Source organism: Euleptes europaea, chromosome 5 (assembly GCF_029931775.1).
Source record: "Euleptes europaea isolate rEulEur1 chromosome 5, rEulEur1.hap1, whole genome shotgun sequence".
NCBI lineage: Eukaryota > Metazoa > Chordata > Lepidosauria > Squamata > Sphaerodactylidae > Euleptes > Euleptes europaea.
This window is the reverse complement of record NC_079316.1, coordinates 54686066-54706278: the sequence shown is the minus strand read 5'-3', so window position 1 is coordinate 54706278 and position 20213 is coordinate 54686066. Positions and strand designations below refer to the sequence as shown.

The following is a 20213-nucleotide window of genomic DNA, read 5'->3' as shown; positions in this document are numbered from 1 at the left end:
ATCTCCCTGAGGAAGCTGTTCCATAATTGTAGGGCTGCCACTGAAAAGGCCCTCTCTCATGTACCCACCAACCCAGCTTCTTTGATTGATGGGACAGTCAGGAGGGTCTCTGTGATCTTAATTGTCAGGTAGGAATTGGTCAGATCTCCTTTATGTTCCAGTTTGTACATGACATGACCTACCTTGGGAACAACTGTAGCAATAATTCTTATTTGCTTTCTGGTCTTACCAATTAAAGATTCTACATAAATAAAGCAAGAAGCTACAAACGAAGACATGCAGTTAACAAGCTGCATGTCAAACTGTAGGCAACTGTAAACAATAAATGAGTAAAACTCATCTACTGCTGCTTGGATTCTATACCAATAGTCATGATAACACAACATTATTTCCAACCTATCATTATCAAGGTATGACTTGGGACACTGATCACGGTTTCAGTTGTTTTATTATTGTGGTTATTGTTTGATCATTTTAATTGTGATATGCCTTGAAAGATTTTAAAAAAATCTTTTAGAACTACAATGTTTACATAAATCGTTCAGAATATAATGTATACACAAAACATATTTAGCAAACAAATCTAACAGCCCATTTTAAAGAAAATAAATATTAACATTGTATATTTAAGCACAGACTGTAGTAAGCTCATATTCGCTCACAATTATTTTACAATTCCTGCACAAAACTACATTTTGGCTTCTGCCTTAATAATGCTAAAGGGAAAGAATTTAAACACAAGAAAAGCAATATCCATGCATTCCAACTTTTTGCATATGAAAAAAATTAATGGCATATTCAAATATTTTAGCAGATTTAATTGTTCTCTAGTCTCCTTGCCACCTGCATTTCAACTTTACAACAATTCTAAGTGTGAAATTGACCACTGTTCCCTATAAAACAAATACAATATTTGGGGAAAGGGGGAATTCTTAGAATCCACTGGCCAGGAATACTACCACACACCAGCTTGTTCCATACTTTGACTGCAGAAATAATTGAAGCTTCTTGAATCTGCCAAGTTAAATCAAGACTGATATTTTAATATTAAACATACTACTTTGTTATACAAATAAAAATAAATCTTCTGAAAGCCAAGGATATATATTGTTACATATCACATTTAAATCTCTTTAGACTGGCCCACGATAGGACCATCATGGGTATCGTCTCAAACACCAAACTTCAGCAGATGTCTAGCTTGCTCATTTAAAGCGATATAGTTGTAATTATTGCTATATTTAGTTACCTCCGAGGACTAGAATATTCCCATGGTTTGGGGCATATTAACAGTTTCCTTGTATTCTCTGCTGGCCTGTGCTCAGTCAAAACCTCTACAGAAGAATAACAGGGGGGGGGGAATCCATGCTCCCCCTCCTTCAACTCACAAAGAAACAACAAACAGCAAAAACCACACTAATCTTTGCCTTAACCTCCAGTTTTCAGAGTTTTCTAGTTCAAAAGTCAAAGCTACTTGCCAAAATGCTTACATTCTCACTTTAGTAGGCAATTTCCTCCAAATTCCAGTGAATGATGACTGCATTATTGAAAGTAAAATATGAGAAAACTATTCCTCACTGGACAAGGAGAACAGCACACTGTACATTTACATTTTAGGCAAAGAGCCCTGTGTGTAAACATATTTATGTAAAAAAGATCACCTGAAAAAAATTAGTGTTTGTAATGGGTAACTCCCCAGCCATTCCAGTGAGCCAGGCACAAGCAGCACTTCAGGCCAATTTTCAGTGTAATCTGAACGTTGTTTTTAGAAACTTATACAGTGCCAACATACACACCATGCATGGCTTTGAAAATGGACCAAGCAGCCATTTAAATCATCCAGTTCAATCCTATTCAGTAATGTCTACCATTACTTCCCAAGTTAAGGTGTCACAGCATCTTGATGACCTATGGCAGGGTGGATAATCAAAGCCCTGTTATTTTTGCATATAAAAAGAGTGATGCCTGTGTGATAATTCAAAGATCACAGCAAGAATGACTCAGCCGTATTTGCTTAAGGTGCTAATGACACTTTTAATTTTGCGTAAATATTTAAAGACAGAAAAACTATTTATAGTAGATTCTTCTCTTACGTTAATGAAAACTAACATTTTCTATACACTGCTAGCACATGGAAACTTAAAATTAAGATGATCTTGCTACTCTGCCAAATTACATGAAACCAGACATTTACTTTGCATATTTTCTCTCCCTTAGGCAAAAAACGACATTACACAGAGTTCTGTTTTGCTTTTTAACCCAAGGCTGCCTGGGGCAAGAGGAGTAGAAGCAGAAGAAAGGCATGCAAAGAGGCTCTTTCTCCTTTTACAGCTCAAAATAACAAACCAATACATACACCCTATGAAAAAAAGGTTACGTTTCAGCTGAAAAGGGACCAGAAGGGAAAAGATTAATCCCTCTCAGCCTCCTTCAGTTCACACCCAGCATAACCCAGGTACCTTTTAGTAAAAAAAGAAAAAAAAATCATGGAGAATCACAGATTTTCCATGAATGTGAAGTTTGAGCCTTAAGTAATATTGTAACATTGGTCTTCAGAAAAATCCCCTCCTCCAACATACCAGCTGAGGAAGATTGACGCTACATTATCCAACCAACAACAGTTTCTAATTTTAAGAAAACAGAACTGAAACAATATCCTGTGCAATATCAGATTTCTCCACCATTTAAGATTTTTATACTTTTTTGTGATTTCTTTAGAAATTATTGGACATACATGTCATTAATGGCTCGGCCATTACAACAACTCAACAACATCTAGTGCTGCAACACTGGAGGGGTCTAATCTGTTGTATTAACTGGTTATCACTCTTGAGTTATTAAAAAGGTATCTCTGATTAATCAAATGTCAATTTTTAAAAAAAAGTTAATTGTTAACACAAGTATTTTAATAGCAAGCACTACTTTAAGAGGCTTTCCCTTTCTCTCCAGCAAAGGAAAAAATGCCTCTGAATCATCTGTGTGTATAAATCAGAACAAGAGCATGACTTCCCTTAACTATTTTATTAATGTGCAAGATGATATAGATAATAAGATTAAAACTCAAGATAAGTTTAGCTTTCTTTATCAAATGTCAGATCTATGAATGTGTTTTTGCAAAAAGCTGAACAACAATCAAATGTTAAGGTTTAAAAAATGTTTGGGACATTTTACCACAATTTACCCTCAGCCAGCTTGGTAAGATTTTCAAATTAAAAAGAGTTTGACCTTAATCGCATTTTCATTTTGCCTTGCTAAATACAATCTACTGTACTTCCTACAGTCACCCATTTAACACTGTCTAATTTTGTATTTAACTTCTGACAACTTCATTCAAACTGTATTATTGCGAAAGCAAAATATAGGTCCACATGGAATAATAGGGCAAAGAAAATAGCTGGCCATTTCAGTGACTGGGCAAGAATTATATCTAGCCAGCATCTATAAAAAGCACAATAATGACACCATATCCAGATAATTCTATAACAGATCTGCTCAGAAGAGATGCTTAAGCATGTTTAATGCAAGTCATCAACAGAAAGCTGACTTAAAACTCTGGTTTCTTATCTTGGTTTTTGGTCCTTCGGTATTTAGTGATAGTACCAAGCCATAGCTATGCCTATATACAGACATTACAGTAATAAATTATTTGGAGAGAATCTGCTCTTTTAAATATGCAAAATGCATCTTTATGCTAGTCTGACAGATTTACACATTACATAAATTTTACAAACTAGAAAAATTCATGACCATTTGCCAATCTGGCAGTTGCCAAGTTTTTTCCTGTGTCGTCAAATCTAACAGTTAGTTAGATTCGAGTAATCCAGTTAGTTAGATTCGAGTAATCTGATGCCTTGGTTGTTATAGGTGTATTTATTGTTATTGTTATCTTTTTGTTGCTGTTTTGTTATTATAATTGTTTGTGCTCAAGACTGCAATCATAAGAGCAGAGAATTAAAAAAAAGAAGGGACTTTGGTTCTTGTAGGTTATCCGGGCTGTGTGACCGTGGTCTTGGTATTTTCTTTCCTGACGTTTCGCCAGCAGCTGTGGCAGGCATCTTCAGAGGAGTAACACTGAAGGACAGTGTCTCTCAGTGTCAAGTGTGTAGGAAGAGTAATATATAGTCAGAAAGGGGTAGGGTTTGAGCTGAATCATTGTCCTGCAAAAAGTATCAAAGGTAATTGCAGGACAATGATTCAGCTCAAACTCTACCCCTTTCTGACTATATATTACTCTTCCTACACACTTGACACTGTCCTTCAGTGTTACTCCTCTGAAGATGCCTGCCACAGCTGCTGGTGAAACGTCAGGAAAGAAAATACCAAGACCACGGTCACTTAGCCCGGATAACCTACAAGAACCAATGAACTCTGACCGTGAAAGCCTTCGACAAAGAAGGGACTATTTGCCATGATTGCAAAATGGTGCCTGCAGAAGCAGTGCATCACTGAATTCCAGATGCAGGGGACAAACAATCAGGGATGCCAAGAATCACCACAAATCCCCTTTGTCCATCCCCCCCAATGCTTCCAAATGCCATATAAAGTAAGACAGCCAGTGAGATACAGTGGTTAACGTGTCAAACTATCACCTGTGAGATCCAGATTCAAGTCAACTCGATGCTTAAGCAGTTCAAGATCAGGGCTTTGAAGGAAATGCACGCTTACTTGTAACAAATTTAGGTTGAGTCTGATTTTTTGCTCACAGTCCCTAGGACCAATTTTCCTTGCTGTATTTTGGGCTCCTAACTTGTATATCCACATGCCTCTGTGGGGCCCATACACAGGCTTAACACTGATGCATTACCACCAATGACAATTCCTGTTTTTGTTCAAGAGCAGGCAATCTTCAACTACTCTAACAGTGCATTCCTAAAGAGAGTTACTCCAGTCTAAGCCCACTGAAATGAATGGGCTTAGACTGGAGTAACTCTCCTTAGGAATGTACTGTAAATGAGTCAGTTTTTCCCTTGTAACTGCATAGTATACTGTATTAGTGCTGTCTTTATGAAATGCATAAAACTCATGAAATGAATAAAGCTCATACATTACATAAAGACAACACTGTGTGACTATTATCTGCATTTAGTTTATCTGGTTCATGTTTTTTTGCAGGGATTCTTTGCCAGAGGAGAATGTGCAAGACCTGATAAAACTGCCTTCCTGGACCTCACTGAGAAAGCTGCAACTAGTCAGCTCAGAGACCTGCTAATAAAAAGCAACAGAATTCTTTCCATTCCTACACAGCCTATAAACAGACACAAATTAATCAGTTAGGACAAAAGCATGTAATCAGCAGCTTTGGGGTTTCAGTATATTGAAGCTTTATGGGAAACAAGCAGGGAACCAGTTGCAAGTCTTACACTGCCGAGGTGCAGAACTAAGTAATTAGGAGAATAACAGGATAGATGCTAGCATGGAGTCGACATGCAGCAGACAAATATCCCAGGGACTAAGCAAGAAGTGAACAGGAATTCCTGCTTCTAATCTAGAATTTAGTAGTCCTGCCAGAGGTGCGGGGCTGACAGTGCCTGATAAGACAGCAAGCGAACCAAAGGAAGAATAATTCAGAAGCAGTAATCATAGAGATAACAAAAGTATCAAGTTACCAACATAAATATATCAATCATTATCTAACTAAGCTACTCCTAATAGCCAGGGCCTCTTCTCTTTCCCCACCCCAATCACTACTACTGTGCAATGGGAAAATCTTTTGCACTAAAAGGGGGGGGCTTCTTCTCCAAGGATGTATAGGGAGATATGCTACAAGCTGGCTTTGCCCAAAACCAAACTTAGTAACATTCCTTTTATTAAAAGCAGCCCTCCTTGTAAGTTTAACTACTGTGCTGTAAACATAAAAGATGTTTCCCTCCGCACTTTTTTAAAAAGTCTCTAATTCCAGAATCTTTAACAATAGGGATGTGTTTTAGTTCCAGAGACTCTGTGTGAGTTTAAACATTGCAAGGCAGCCTCTCTGTAGGTGGCCTGTCTCCTACATTAACTACCTTAAACAAATGACATTTTTAATCCAAACACACTCTAGACAAAAAAAAGAAGAAGAAATATCCACGAGGTGGCCCTGGCTTCAAGGGAGGTCTACCACCAACAGAGAATAGGAACTATGAAAAAGTGCCTTGATGCCACATATGAAGAAGGAAGGATATTCAACTTATGCAGAGAATACTTAAGATTTACAAAAGTGCCTTAAGCAAATATGTGCAAACTGGGAACATTCAATATTGACAGACTGTGATGACTGCTCTATCAATCCTTCCTCTGATAATGAGAAAGACAAATATAAGGAGATAAATGGAATGCTGCAAATAATATACTTTGGATTACAAAACAGGGGAATTCCATCCTTTTTCAAAAAGACTGCATCTATGGAATTAAACTCCATCCTTGTAAATGTACTGACTAAGGATTATTAAATTTGTTTGTCATTACAGCCTAAAGCACCTTTACAAAATATTTTAAATGAAAAGGATGCCTATAATCATTAATTATCTCTCTACAAGCAAATCTCTTCTGTAAGCAAGCCATAACAAATATTTAAGCAGAATATGACATCCATGCCCCTTCCACAAACCATGAGCAAGGAGAGATAGAGCAGCTATATTTCAGTCTTTGCATATTCTTAAGAGAAGTATACATGAGGAAAGGTGAGATATAAATATTTTAATAAATTAACAGTCATACCACTTTCTACATCTATTTGTAATATCAAGAATCCAGTGCAAATTAGATTAATTCATTTCAAAATCCTGGGTGTGAGTGTTGCATCGATTAACGGGCATGATCTTGGCCTTTCCAGAGACCAGGAACTAAGGAGTTTTGCTTGATGGCACTGTGCCAAAAGCAGACCGTGAAAAGGAAGTTTTTTTTCTTCAAGATTTCACCATTATGTGGGGATAGGCTGAGGTTGAGTTTCTTTTTATTCAGAACTTAAATCTGTTTAAAGAAATAAATCTTTTTATTTCCAACAGGGTTGCCAACCTCCAGGTACTAGCTGGAGATCTCCTGCTATTACAACTGATCGTCAGCTGATGGAGATCAGTTCACCTGGAGAAAATGGCCGCTTTGGCAATTGGACTCTGTGGCATTGAAGTCCCTCCCTTCCCCAAACCCCACCCTCCTCAGGCTCCACCCCAAAAACCTCCCACCAGTGGCGAAGAGGGACCTGACAACCCTATGTGGGGAATCATCATGTATTCTAGGGGCTTACAGAACACTGGGTACAATGATGAACAGTTGCCTACATCAGGGGTCCCCAACGTGGTGCCTGTGGCCACCATGGCACACGCCAACACCTTTTCTGGCACCCACCAAGTGTTTTTAGGATGTGGATGAGGCTTGGTAGGGCTTTTGCCCAGCATGGCTTCTGATTGGCTGTGCAGTTTTTTTAAAATGTGGCTTTGGCAGCAACTGCCACCTCAGCACAAGGATCGACACTGAAATTAAGCTGTGGCAACCATTTTGTGGCTGGCTCTGCCTCCTGTGGCAGGCGTTTTGTGGCAGCCATATTGTTGCTGCGCCAGAATTCCAAATGTGCCCACAGGCTCAGAAAAGTTGGGGACCCCTGGCCTACATCTATGTGACCCCATTAGATAGGTCAGTTTCTAGCTGAGCACTGCACATGGTTAAATATAAAGACTAAAGGCACCCCAACACAGAAAACAATAATCCACAGCAAATGAAAATAAGGACTCACTCGTGTACTCTGTTGTCGCCATACAAATCACTTAATCCAAAACTCACATAGTGCCAGTGCTCAGGAACATTTAAGGCTGGACTACCCAAATTCCTGTACATACTGACGTAGTCCAGAGGATCAGGTCCACCTAACCTATTAAAAAAGAAAACAAAAAAGAGGAAGTTGCAGCTTGGTCAAGGAAAACAGGTAGATTTTTTAAAAAATAGAACAATATATCACTACTAAAAACACAGCATAAATAAATCTTTTTTTAAAAAAAAGTGTCATCAAAACTACAATGTTGTCACAGTTCTTTTATTTATTTAAAACATTTATTAGGTGCCTTTCTACCTTGCAGAACTCAAGGCAGCTTACAATGTAAATAAAGCAACGGGTATGAAAAAATTATTTTAAATCTCAATTAGGTAAAGGTCCCCTGTGCAAGCACTGGGTCATTCTTGACCCATAGGGTGATGTCACATCTTGACATTTTCTAGGCAGACTTTGTTTACGGGGTGGTTTGCCATTGCCTTCCCCAGTCATCTTCCCTTTACCCCCAGCAAGCTGGGTTCTCATTTTACTGACCTCAGAAGGAAGGAAGGCTGAGTCAACCTTGAGCCGGCTACCTGAAACCAACTTCCGTTGGGATCAAACTCAGGTCGTGAGCAGAGCTTTGGACTGCAGTACTGCAGCTGACCACTCTGCGCCACGAGACTGTCAATAAACAAAAACTAAATTTGTCCAATGCAGTCCTAAGTAAAGCTGTGTTCAATTGCCTCCTGAAGATCAAAGGTGAGGAGGTCAGACACTCATCCCTGGGGAAACTGCTCCATAATTGTGGGGCTTCCACCAAAAAGGCCCTCTCTCGTGTGCCCTAAACAAGCTTCTTTGATTGGTGAGACAGTCACGAGTCCCTCTCCCTGTGATCTTGATTCCAGGCAGGAATATATGGGAGGAGAGAGTCCTTCAGACAGTACTGCACAGTTTGGCCTTTATAACAGTATTTCATGTTTTAATTATAGTCTGCCTATCTCATTGAGACTCAAGGCAGACTCCAGAAATAGAAAACAATGCAAAATCATCAGCACAATATAGACAATAATGCAATAACTAGATTTAAAAAGTACAGAACAAAGTGACAGAAACAATATAATAGTTCGATAAATAATGCAATGAATCTAAAAACTGCCTTTTTTGCCATCAAGTCACAGTTCACCCGACAAGAGACTTTAGAGGTGGTTTGCCATTGCCTGCCTCCACATCATGACCCTGGTTTTCCTTGGAGGTCTCCCATCCAAATACTTGCCAGGGCTGACCCTGCTTAGCTTCTGAGATCTGCCAGAATCAGGCTAGCCTGGGCTATCCAGGTCAGGGCAAAAACCCAAAACTGCCTACATTTGTTCATTAAACATTAAAATTACAAGTTGCTTCTGTTTTACAAAAGTGCCTTCCTGAACAATTCCATTTTACTACCACTATATTTCCATTATAAAAATGTCTTCCTGAATTCTGTTCTATACAATTTGCAAAATAATACAAGTTTGGGAGTCCTTCTGACCTTATCAGGCAGGCTATATTCTGTTAGGCAGCAGCCATAACAGCATGTGCTTCTTTTAAAATCTCTAAAGGAAAGAAATGCCGGCAAAACTGCTAGCATGGTTCATGAGGCAAGTGCTTCCTCCTTACAACAGCAAGCAATAGGAATGACTATATGCATATTAGAGGGGGACCCCATCAAATAATGAACAAGAACAGATGGCAAGAAAGCCCTAACAAAAAAAATGTTCATTATAAATTAATTGGTTTTTCCTCCCAAAAAGTATATGTGCAGGTGCCCAGAGAAAGCCTGTTGTGCTTGGGCAAAATCTTTATGAGGTAACAAAATTCTCCACTTGCTTTCAATAACTCAGTCACTAGCAAGAATAACATAGGCTTATTATGAACTGATTCTCAGTAACCATCTCCCAGATCTCATGATGTAAATTGTATATGGCCTATCTTCAGGACTAACCTTTTCCCTTTTTTAAGAGGTGCTCATCTACCAGCAACTGACTCCATTTGATACTAACTAGAACCTTCAACTGGGGAGCAACCCTGTTCCCCAAGATGATCAAGTGTTGGACCTAATGACAGTGATACTTGTATATGTGCTTGTGTGTGTAAAGTGCTGTCAAATCGCAGCTGACTCATGGTGACCCCATAGGGGTTTCAAGCAAGAGATGATGAGGTAGTTTGAAACTTTTTGCCTCTGTGTAGCAACCCTGGACCAGTGTGGTGTAGTGGTTAAGAGAGGTGGACTCTAATCTGGAGAACCGGGTTTGATTTCCCACTCCTCCACATGAGCAGCAGACTCTAATATGGTGAACTAAGTCGGTTTCCCCACTCCTACACAAGAAGCCAGCTGGGTGGCCTTGGGCTAGTCACAGTTCTCTTTGAGCTCTCTCAGCCTCACCTACCTCACAAGGTGTCTGTTGCAGGGAGAGGAAGCGAAAGAGATTGTAAGCTGGTTTTATTATCCTTAAAAGGTAGAGAAAATCGGCATATAAAAACCAACTCCTCTTCTTCGTTGGTGGTCTCCCATCCAAATACTGACTAGGGCTGACCCTGTTTACCTTTCAAGATCTGACAAGATTGGGCTAGCTACACCACCTCTGTTATACTTAGGTTGTCCAGATCTAATCACTTTATGTGGGGGTCTCCCTCAAAACCCCATTAATGTTCACAAACCAGATTCATAAAAGAATCTGCATTCTGTCCACCAATGTTGATAATTACACACAGCAGGACATTATTAAGTTCAAAAAATTACAATGCAGTTTTTCCCCAAATAATTTTGCTACCAAGGAAGAACAGCAGGATATCCAATTCCACAAGATACCCAGATGCTGTTTATTAATCACAAACCTGCTTGAGGACTGAACAAATGCTGTGGCCAGCTTACTGTTGGAGGCTGGATACAGGGATCCTATCACCCATGTGATTAAAAGATCTGCACTGGCTACCCATCTTTTTCCAGGCATAATTCCAATTCCTGGTTTTTACCTTTGAGGCCCTAAACAGCTAGAAACCAGGGTACATGGACTACCACCTACTCCTGTATTGTCCAACCTGCTGATTAAAAGCAGCCTCTCAAACCCTGCTTTCCATGCCCTGCCTGCAGAGGTGAGGAAGAGGGTGGTGAGTGAAAGGCATTTTTCAGTGATGGTACCTTGCCTCTGCCATGCCTCCCCTCCTAAGGCACGTCAGGCCAAAACATTTCCTTTAACCCAGGCTTAACTTATGAGGCTTATCTTCTTTAGCGGCTTTTGCTTGCTTGTAGCTTTAGAACTGTTTATTTTTAGGCTGCTAGGTGGTACTTGTGCTGTATTTACACCCCTGGCTTCATTTTAATGTTGACATTTTGTTGTTATGGTTTTCTGGTATTATTCTTACTTGTGAGCCGCCTCCAGAAGGTCTCTGCAGAGACAGCATTATACATTTACCTAAAGAAATAAACAGGTCATACTTTTCTTTCCCAATGAGTTCCTTACAACTAAATTTCCATCCTAAATACACTGCGGGGAAAAGCTGATATTGTTGCAATTTTATTTTTAAAATGCTGAAAGCATAAGAGTTGATACTGCTGCAATTCTATTTTTGAAATGCTAAAAGTGCAAAACTAGTAACTTGCCCCTCCTTATAATCTTCAGAATATGCATTAGGTACACCTACAAGACTTTCTTCAGTGTGTAAAGTAGCCATATTAAAAAATAAGTGCCAGCCAACTCTCCCCCTTTTCCACGTTTGCTTCTTTAAGGTAGAAGCAGAAGGGGAAATATCCAAGTGTCCACTTGTTTTTGACTGCTGCACCTCCACATGAAATACAGGATGTTTCAACAGGAAGATAGAGCAGATAAGGGGAACACGGTCAAACAATGGGACAATAGCAGGATATGCAGTGGGCTCAGGACACCAGCTGCTTAAGCACCATCTGCTTTTACATAAGCAAAGAAAACATTTCTTGTCAGTAAGAACTGAAAGAGGCAGCTTTGTGAAACATGCCACAAACAGAAAAGCTTTGTGTGAACACCCATAAAGATGTGCCATTGCAAGTCTGAAGGAGATATAGCCCTAAGTACAATTTTAAAGGGACCACCAGATGTCAGTCTCTCAACTATTTATTGGCAAGCAGTGTGCTTGCAGCAGACCACCTAGTAGTGGTGTTTCTCACTGCCAAAGGCAAAGCAGCTTATTTAACCCTATACAGCCCAAAGAAGAGGGAGGAAATGCCATGTTAAAGCAGCAAAGGCAACATTACTTGGTTCTGCTGAAATAGGAAAGTTTTAAATCATTATCTGGTTCTTCTATGGGCTGAAATTTCAAACTTTCACCAATTAAAGGTCATTGCTTTTCTGAATCTGCGCTTCATTTTATAGGAATAAAGAGCTACGGTAATCTCTACCAGTTTCTTCACAAATGGTTACAGAATGTTAACATTGACACCTTAACTCCTCAGCTACATAGTTAGTGAGTGAATAAGAAAGAGAGGGAGAGAGAACACAAGTACAAACTCTTCTTTAAAGAGAATTACAAACTCTTCTTTAAGGAGAATTACTTTAACTCCTCATCATGTGAACATTACAAGAATGGGGTTACTCTTTATCTTCCCATGGTGTCCCACCCACCAGACACTAAAGGGCAAGGCTACAAGTGGCAGTGAAGCTCCCTGACTGAATTTCTCAACATGGTTTTTGGTCCTAAAAAAGAAGCCATAGCTACACAAGTGTAAGAGATACGGATTAAGGCTTCCACAGGACTATTTCCCCTAACAAAAAGACTACCCACTCCATTAATTTTAGTTTGGGTATGGGGGAAAGGCACAACATGGGTAGCTGGTTGTTATTTTGTTTGTTTTTCTCTTTGTGTACTGTGGCATAGTAGGGTCCTTTTTCTATCAGGGAAGAAGGGAGGGAGAGAAGGAAAAGAATTAACCCTCTCTCCAGCACCATGGCCCTGCTCTACATCAGTCCCCCCAACTACGTCTTAGTGTCAAATTACACATCTTGAGTTCCAACAACACCTACGACTACTTGTACCATATGCAGCATAGCCATAAGAACATAAGAAAAGACATGCTGGATCAGACTAAACCCCATCAAGTCCAGCACTCTGCTCATACAGTGGCCAACCAGGTGCCTCTAGGAAGCCATCACTACATCCTGGGGCAGGGAGTTCCACAATTTAACTGTGTTGTGTGAAGAAATACTTCCTTTTATCAATTTTGAATCTCTTACCCTATAGCTTCAGCAGATGACCCCATGTTCTATTATTATGACAGAGAGAAAAGCTTCTCCCTGTCCGCTCTCTCCATACCATGCATAATTTTATAGACCTCTATCATATCTCCCCTTAACTGCCTTCCTTCCAAGCTAAACAGCCTTAAGGGTTTAAACGCTCCTCATAGGGCAGTTGCTGTAGCCTCCTGATCATTTAGGTTGCTCTTTTCTGCACCTACTCAAGCTCTGCAATATCCTTTTTTAGGTGTGGTGACCAGAACTGTACACAGTATTCCAAGTGCGGTTTCACCATAGATTTGAACAAGGGCAGTATGATAGCAGCAGTTTTATTCTCTATTCTTTGCCTAATTATGGCCAGCAGGGAATTTGTCTTTTTAACAGCAGCCGCACACTGGGTTGATGTCTTCATGGAGCTATCCACTACCACCCCAAGATCCCTTTCTTGGTCTGTATATGTGAAGTTGGGATTTTTCACTCCAATAAGCATCACTTTATACTTGCTCACATTGAATCTCATTTGCCATTATAATGCCCATTCCTCCAAGAACTTTTGAGGTCAACTGAAATCCTCCAGAAGGAGGACACATTACATACTACTATTCCTATAATGTATGAGAGAAACCGATGAATAAGTCATGTTACACAGAAGCACCTAAGCTAACGGTGCTCACCTATGTTTATGTGAACACAACTTTGAAGAATTTAAATTTAAATATTCTAGTCATCACTTTCATGAAAAAGAGGCAATAGACTAATGGGAATGGAAAAATTAGGAAAACATATTTCCTGGCCTTCCCCCCACAACTTCCCTAAAGAATGATTGGACAATTTGGTGCAACACTGAAAAGAGACTCCTATATCTTCTCTTTTAGAATGAGTAAAATGTGTAAGACAAGGTTTTTCACACTCAAAATGTATAGCATGAAAATGTGTGTGGATTTTCCAGTTTTTTCAATAGAAAACCTGGGAAATTTTTGGGAGAGCTGAAAAAAATTCTTACGGTGTAAACATATACAACATTTTCAAGATATTTGTGTTTAAATGTAATCATTTTGGCAACAATTAATAGGCTATGTTTAATGATAATACATCAACAAAGAGTTCAGTGTTTTAATGATGTTTAATAATAGATAGCCCAGATTAGCCTGATCTTGTCTAGAAATTTTACAACTCCATCAGGCACTTTTAGCGCAATCACAGTTTATTTCTTGTCTACAAACCAGGATTCTAAGCCACATTTTAATACTGATTTTGAATCTCTGTTTACAGTCAAGAAATGAACTGCAATTTGTTAAGGTGCTTTATGCAAATGTCATAACAGCTTTTAGTAAGACAGAAAACTTCCTAAATCAGAAAGTCCTTATTTTCAGCATGGAGCCAAAGATAAAGAACAAAGTAGCACACATACACCCCTTCTGGATGCACACCTTAACGTGGTGAGGGGGTTTGTGTGTGTCAGGGAAGCTGAGAGCAATACTGTAAGGGGTCTAGACTCTGTCAAGAGACTAAACTCCTAGCAGAGTCACTCAAGACGGAATGGTCACAGCTGAGACACCAGACGAAGATGCATCCACCCCCTTAAGGGATCAACGGCCACATCCGCAGAAGAGAACAGGCAGTTCCAATGGGGATGGGGGCAGAGGAATCCCTGAAGGTTAGTTACTGGGCAGCAGCAGTAGTGGAAGGTAACACTGGCGGAAGATCTTTCGTAGACAACGGCAGTGCTATTATGGCTAACCCTGGTTAGTACTGCGCAGAAGAAGGCACTGGTAAACCACTTCTGACCAACCTTTACCTTCAAAACCCTATGATGAGACAATCCAAAATGAAAAAAAGATATAGTGCTGGAAGATGGGACCCTCAGGTCGGATGGCACTCAATTTGCTACTGGGGTAGAGCAGAGGAGTACGAGTAGCACTGTTCTTAATGATGCAATTGGACTAAAGCTGAAAGGACGTTCAGTGGTTGACATGAATAGATGCAAAAGAAAAGCCCGAAGCTGTTCGACGCATATAAGATCTGAGCAAGGCTGTCAAAGATAGGACATTTTGGAGGACTTTCATTCATAGGGTCGCCATGAGTCGGAAGCAACTTAACGGCACTTAACACACACACACAGCACATATACAAACCCAAGGATTTCAGTCTCATTACAAATAAATTGTGGCTTATTTGTGACACCTGAATACAGGCTTGGATCTCACCTAGATTTCCATGGGAACAAGGGGAATCCTTTGCCAACTCCTGCCTCCTGCAGTGACCCAGAAAGCCCCTGAAATGTTGCTCCTGGGGGACAGGACATCCACAGGAATAGCTTAGGGAGGAATTGGAGGTCTCTCACACCAAAAATGATCTTTGCCAAAAAAATACCCCTATATGTCTCTGGAAATCTTGGTGGGATCCAAACCATTGCCACCAACTCTGAGAGCCACTGAGGTTGCTTGTCAGACAAATTGGTAGATATTTCCAGTTGGGACATTTCACACTATAATCCATTATTTTTCTGACCTGGGAAAGTAAGGTGTCAGAGTGACAAATGGGTGCCAGATGATATAAAACTTCCAGATCTGCTGCCATCCCACTACCTGGATAATCTGTCACTGAAGGATGCCATCGGGATCCTTGCTCTGTGTCACTAGCCTTCTGCCTGCTTGACTGCCACTTGCCTTCAGACCTAAGCACCAGACAAAACAGCATCTCAACTCTTTGCAAGGTAAGGCAGAACTTATGTTCCACTCTCACATCATGTTTCTATTCCACAGGTGACTACTGTACTACATCCTATTACTTCACAGATCTCCTAATACGTCACCCATGCCATTCCCTCCAACCTAGAACCTTTGCCACAACATTTCAACCTTCTATCAACACCCTTTCCTCAAATCCTAGATAGCTAGGACCATATGTACTATTTCAGACACTTTCCCTCTCCTTGTATCAGATTGGGTACTTCACCCTCATGAGAATCTTCTAACATGCCAGATCACTACCAAGACCTCTCCAATATGCCATATCATGTTCCTCCCAAGCTAGAACAAGTGACAGAGTCAGACTAGGACTGGAGAGACCCAAGTTCAAATCCTCACTGCTCTGAAGTCTTCTGGATGACTGTGGACTGGTCACGCATTGTGAGCTTAACCAAACATGGTTAAAGGAAAGGAAAAGTGTGCAGAGATCCCTAAGCTTCTTGGAAGAAGGATGTGATAAATATGTGAAGGACAGGACAGAACACCCTTGATATCCTCATTGCAGTGGCTTCTTCCAGAAGGTAAATACATCTGTCCGAAAGATCAAGAAACTCCTTCTCTCCAGGATCAGAGAAGTATGCCTAATATATTAGGTGCTGTGGAACACAGGCAGGAAAATGCTGCTGCAGTCATCTTGTTTGTGGGCTTCCTAGAGGCACCTTATTCTTAGATTAATATACACATATACTCTCTGGAGTATACAAACAGGCCAGAGTTTTGCACACATGCTCAACCATGGGTACATAACCTTTGCAGTCTACATACCCCTACAGAGTCCAGTACTTAATATACACACATGCTATGTTTTTCTCTTTGAACCAATCTGTATGCCAAAACTCCCAGTTTATATGCACAGCTACATGTCCCATTTGTAAGGCTAATGCCCCAAAGGAGCACAGTTTATCTTTGGGTTTATGTGTGTTACCCACTCTTCATAAGGAAAGTCAGCCTAGCAGCCAATTCATTCTGAGGCCATAGCTGTGAACAAGGTAAAGGCTGCCAGGGGCAGACTAACAGTGCAATTCTGTGCAGTTACACCAGTCTAAACCCTTTCATATTAGAGTAACTCACCAAAAGATTGCACTGTGATGGAGCAAACTAGCCAGCAAGACAAACCATGTATTGAGTAGGTAGGAAGTGTGTGTGGTTGTGCTAACACTGAACGGGTAGTCTGAAAACTGGGCAGATTAGGACAAAAAGTAAATAGTATACACGTGTAAACTGTGACTGAGACAAATCCTTACCTGCTTAAAGGCTGAGGAAAGCATGTGGACTACAGAAGCACATCAGACGAGTAAGAGAAAAGCAAACATGAGTTCAGAAATGAAAAATGGAAGTAGTATAAGAAGAAAGGAACAGAGGAACAAAGTACTGAAGGTACAGAGCAAACACATAACCTCAAGCTGTTATAATTATAGACCTGGTGTGGTGGTCACAGTGTCAGACTAGGCTATGGGACCTGGTGTGGTGGTCACAGTGTCAGACTAGGCTCTGGGAAGCCCAGGTTCAAATCCCCACTGTGCCATGGAAACTTTCTGGATGACCTTGGACCAGTCACACACTCACCCTAACCCATCTTTCAGAGTAAAATGGAAAAGAGAATGATGAAAGCCGTTCTTGGGCCCCTTGGGGAAGTCTGGGTATAAAAGAATAAATGTATAAATAAAAAACCAAGATCTCCAGCTAATCCTTCTCACGGTATAAGTAATCATGCTGCAGAGGCCTCCAACCCTTTCCCATGCACCTAGGGAAACCGTAACAAAGTTTTAAATGTATGGCTTTCTCAACCCCCCCTCACACACAAAACACACCACCATATCAACCATTCTGCTCCCTAACAAACCCAACTCATGTACCATTCATCTCAGACACCAGATCAACCCCCATTTAATTACAAGCCTAGACCCACCTGTTCCCCCAACCCTTCAAGATCACAGACAAGCCTTAACACCCCCCCACAACCAGGTTCAGCATCCGAAAGGGGGGGGGGACACCAACCAACCTCTCCTCTACCGAACTACCTTCATACCTATAGAGTCCTCCAACGTCTACCTGACAAAGCCCCAACCCACCCAACTATAACCAGCACCAGTAAATCCCAAACTTTTTCAATCACCCCTTTGAACCCAGCTCGGCAGCGGATCTCGCCACAAACACAGGCACCCTACCCACTCCTAGGGCACTTTCACACCTCCTGAATAATGCACTTTCAACGCACTTTAACGATCGTTTGCAAGTGGGTTTTGCCATTCCACACAGTCAAACCCAGCCGCAACATGCGTTGAAAGTGCACTATTCAGGATTTATTTGGGAAAGCGCCCCTAGACTTCCCTAGGTACTCCTAAACCCAAGACGCCTGACCCCTCCCCGCTTCTTGCCCAGGCCCCAAAGCCTGTCGGGGTCCCCAAAGGCCTCTCGGAGCCCCCGCCACGACCTGGGACGGCCCCACTCACCAGTACTTGAGGATGGCGGTGACCTGCAAGGGGTTGGCCTGTTCTGGGTACAACCTCCGGCACTCGCCATAGATGCCGTGGAGCCCCGGGGGAAACAGCGGGGAGAAGGGGCCAGCCGCGGGGCCAGGGGGAGCGGGGGCGGCGGTGGTCTCCATGGGGGAGCCGGCGGGGCTGGTCGCGCTGTGGGGGGAGGGGGAGGCGGCCCCCGCGCGCGGACTCCCAACGGCTGCTCCCAACTCCCTCCGCGACCCCAGCCCGGCCCAAGCGGCGGCAGAGGCGGCAGCGACCCCGCCTGCCGGCTTGACAGACACCTGACTCCGCCAATCGCAGCCTGCCGGAGGAGGAGCCTGGCACGAGCCCGCCTTTGCCTCCGTCCCTTGCTGAGGCGTATGCCTGACACCTAGTGACGGAGCTCTGCAACTGCACGCTTCCTCTCGCTCCGCCGGAGAGGAACCCCGCCCCTCTCTCAGCTTCTGTGCTCGTCGGGCTGCAGAGCAGACAAATTAAAATAGGAAAGGGGTTAGCCCCGTTAGCAAAAGTTTATACAATTTATTTTTGGACGGGAGAGGGAGAGGGGGAAGTCAATTTGTGGTTACTTTAGAAATTTTAAGTGTGTGTTTTTAGTATTGGATATTGTTTTATAGGTTAACGTGTCAAATTAAGAAAATAAAAAAAATTATTATTAAGAGAAAAAAAAGGCTCCATAGCAGACAAGAGAGGAAATCCAAAACTCTGGGGCAAGATAACAAACCCGCGCTGGCGACTGCAGCTGCATAGCTGGAAGAAGGGGATTTTCTTGCTCGCTCCTAGGCTATCGCCGTCTCTCCGTTGCTATATAGGTTTCAGCAAAACAAGCTAGAAAGGAATCTCAGTTCAGGGTAACAGCTTAACAAGTGCACTGTGCAGACCTGAACAGAGTTATACCCCTCTACGCCCACTGACTCCAGCAGACTTGGAAGGATGTATCTCTGCTTAAGACTGAGCTGCAAGCTCACTAAAGGTCTCGGTACCATGAGGATGGATTCTCTTGTTGTTAATTTTTTGTCTTTACAGGAATCAACACTCCTCATTGTGACCATGAGCGGGGCTGCAAGCTCTGAGTTGAGAAATACCTGCTGGCTTGGGGGTGGAGCCTGAGGAGGGCGAGGTTTGGGGAGGGGCTTCAATTGGGTATAAAGCCATAGAATCCACCTTCCAGCGTGACTATTCTCTCCAGGTGAACTGACCTGTGTTGCCTGGAGATCAATGGTAATCCCAGGAGATTACCAGGCTCCACCTGGAGGTTGTCAACCCTAACCATTAGGGACCCAAATGAGCCTGGAGAGGTAGGGAAGTGGCCCTGTGGATGTGGCCTTTCTGACAACTCAGTCTTGGGCACATTAGTCTAAAATAAATCCTGGCCTGCGCTCACAGCTTTGCATCCTTGTAGTCTGATCTTATTGGTTCTTGTAGGTTATCCGGGCTGTGTAACCGTGGTCTTGGAATTTTTTCCCTGACGTTTCGCCAGCAACTGTGGCAGGCATCTTCAGAGTGAAACACTGAAGGACAGTGTCTCTCAGTGTCAAGGGTGTAGGAAGAGTAATATATAGTCAGAAAGGGGTTGGGTTTGAGCTGAGTATTGTCCTGCAAAAGTAATGTGCTAATCATTGTCCTGTAAGTATCAAGATAATGTGCTAATGCTCTTCCTACACCCTTGACACTGAGAGACACTGTCCTTCAGTGTTACTACTCTGAAGATGCCTGCCACAGTTGCTGGCGAAACGTCAGGAAAGAAAATTCCAAGACCACGGTTACACAGCCCGGATAACCTACAAGAACCAATGAACTCTGACCGTGAAAGCCTTCGACAATATTCTGATCTTATTGTTTGCTGAAAAACAAGCCCCATTGCATTCAATATGGCTCACTACGAACATAAGAAGAGCCCTGCTGTGGTACATCTAGTTCAGCATTCTGTTTCACACATAGCCACCAACCACCAGCTGCCCTGCAGAGCCAACAAACAGGACACAAGGCCCTCCCCAGATGTTGCCTCCAAGCACTTGGT

The 20213-nt window shown here is 41.9% G+C and overlaps 1 protein-coding gene across 1 annotated transcript in view; it reads right to left on the bottom strand.

Annotated features, from left to right (window-relative positions):
- Window positions 1-18321, bottom strand: part of SUFU (SUFU negative regulator of hedgehog signaling) — an 84267-nt gene extending 65946 nt beyond the window's left edge. Inside the window, exons 1-2 of the mRNA XM_056849744.1 lie at window positions 18167-18321; window positions 7709-7843 (exon numbers count right to left, since the gene is read on the bottom strand). Coding sequence (XP_056705722.1) covers window positions 7709-7843; window positions 18167-18321 — 290 coding nt within the window. The remainder of the gene's footprint in view (window positions 1-7708; window positions 7844-18166) is intronic.
- Between the last annotated feature and the right edge of the window lie 1892 nt (window positions 18322-20213).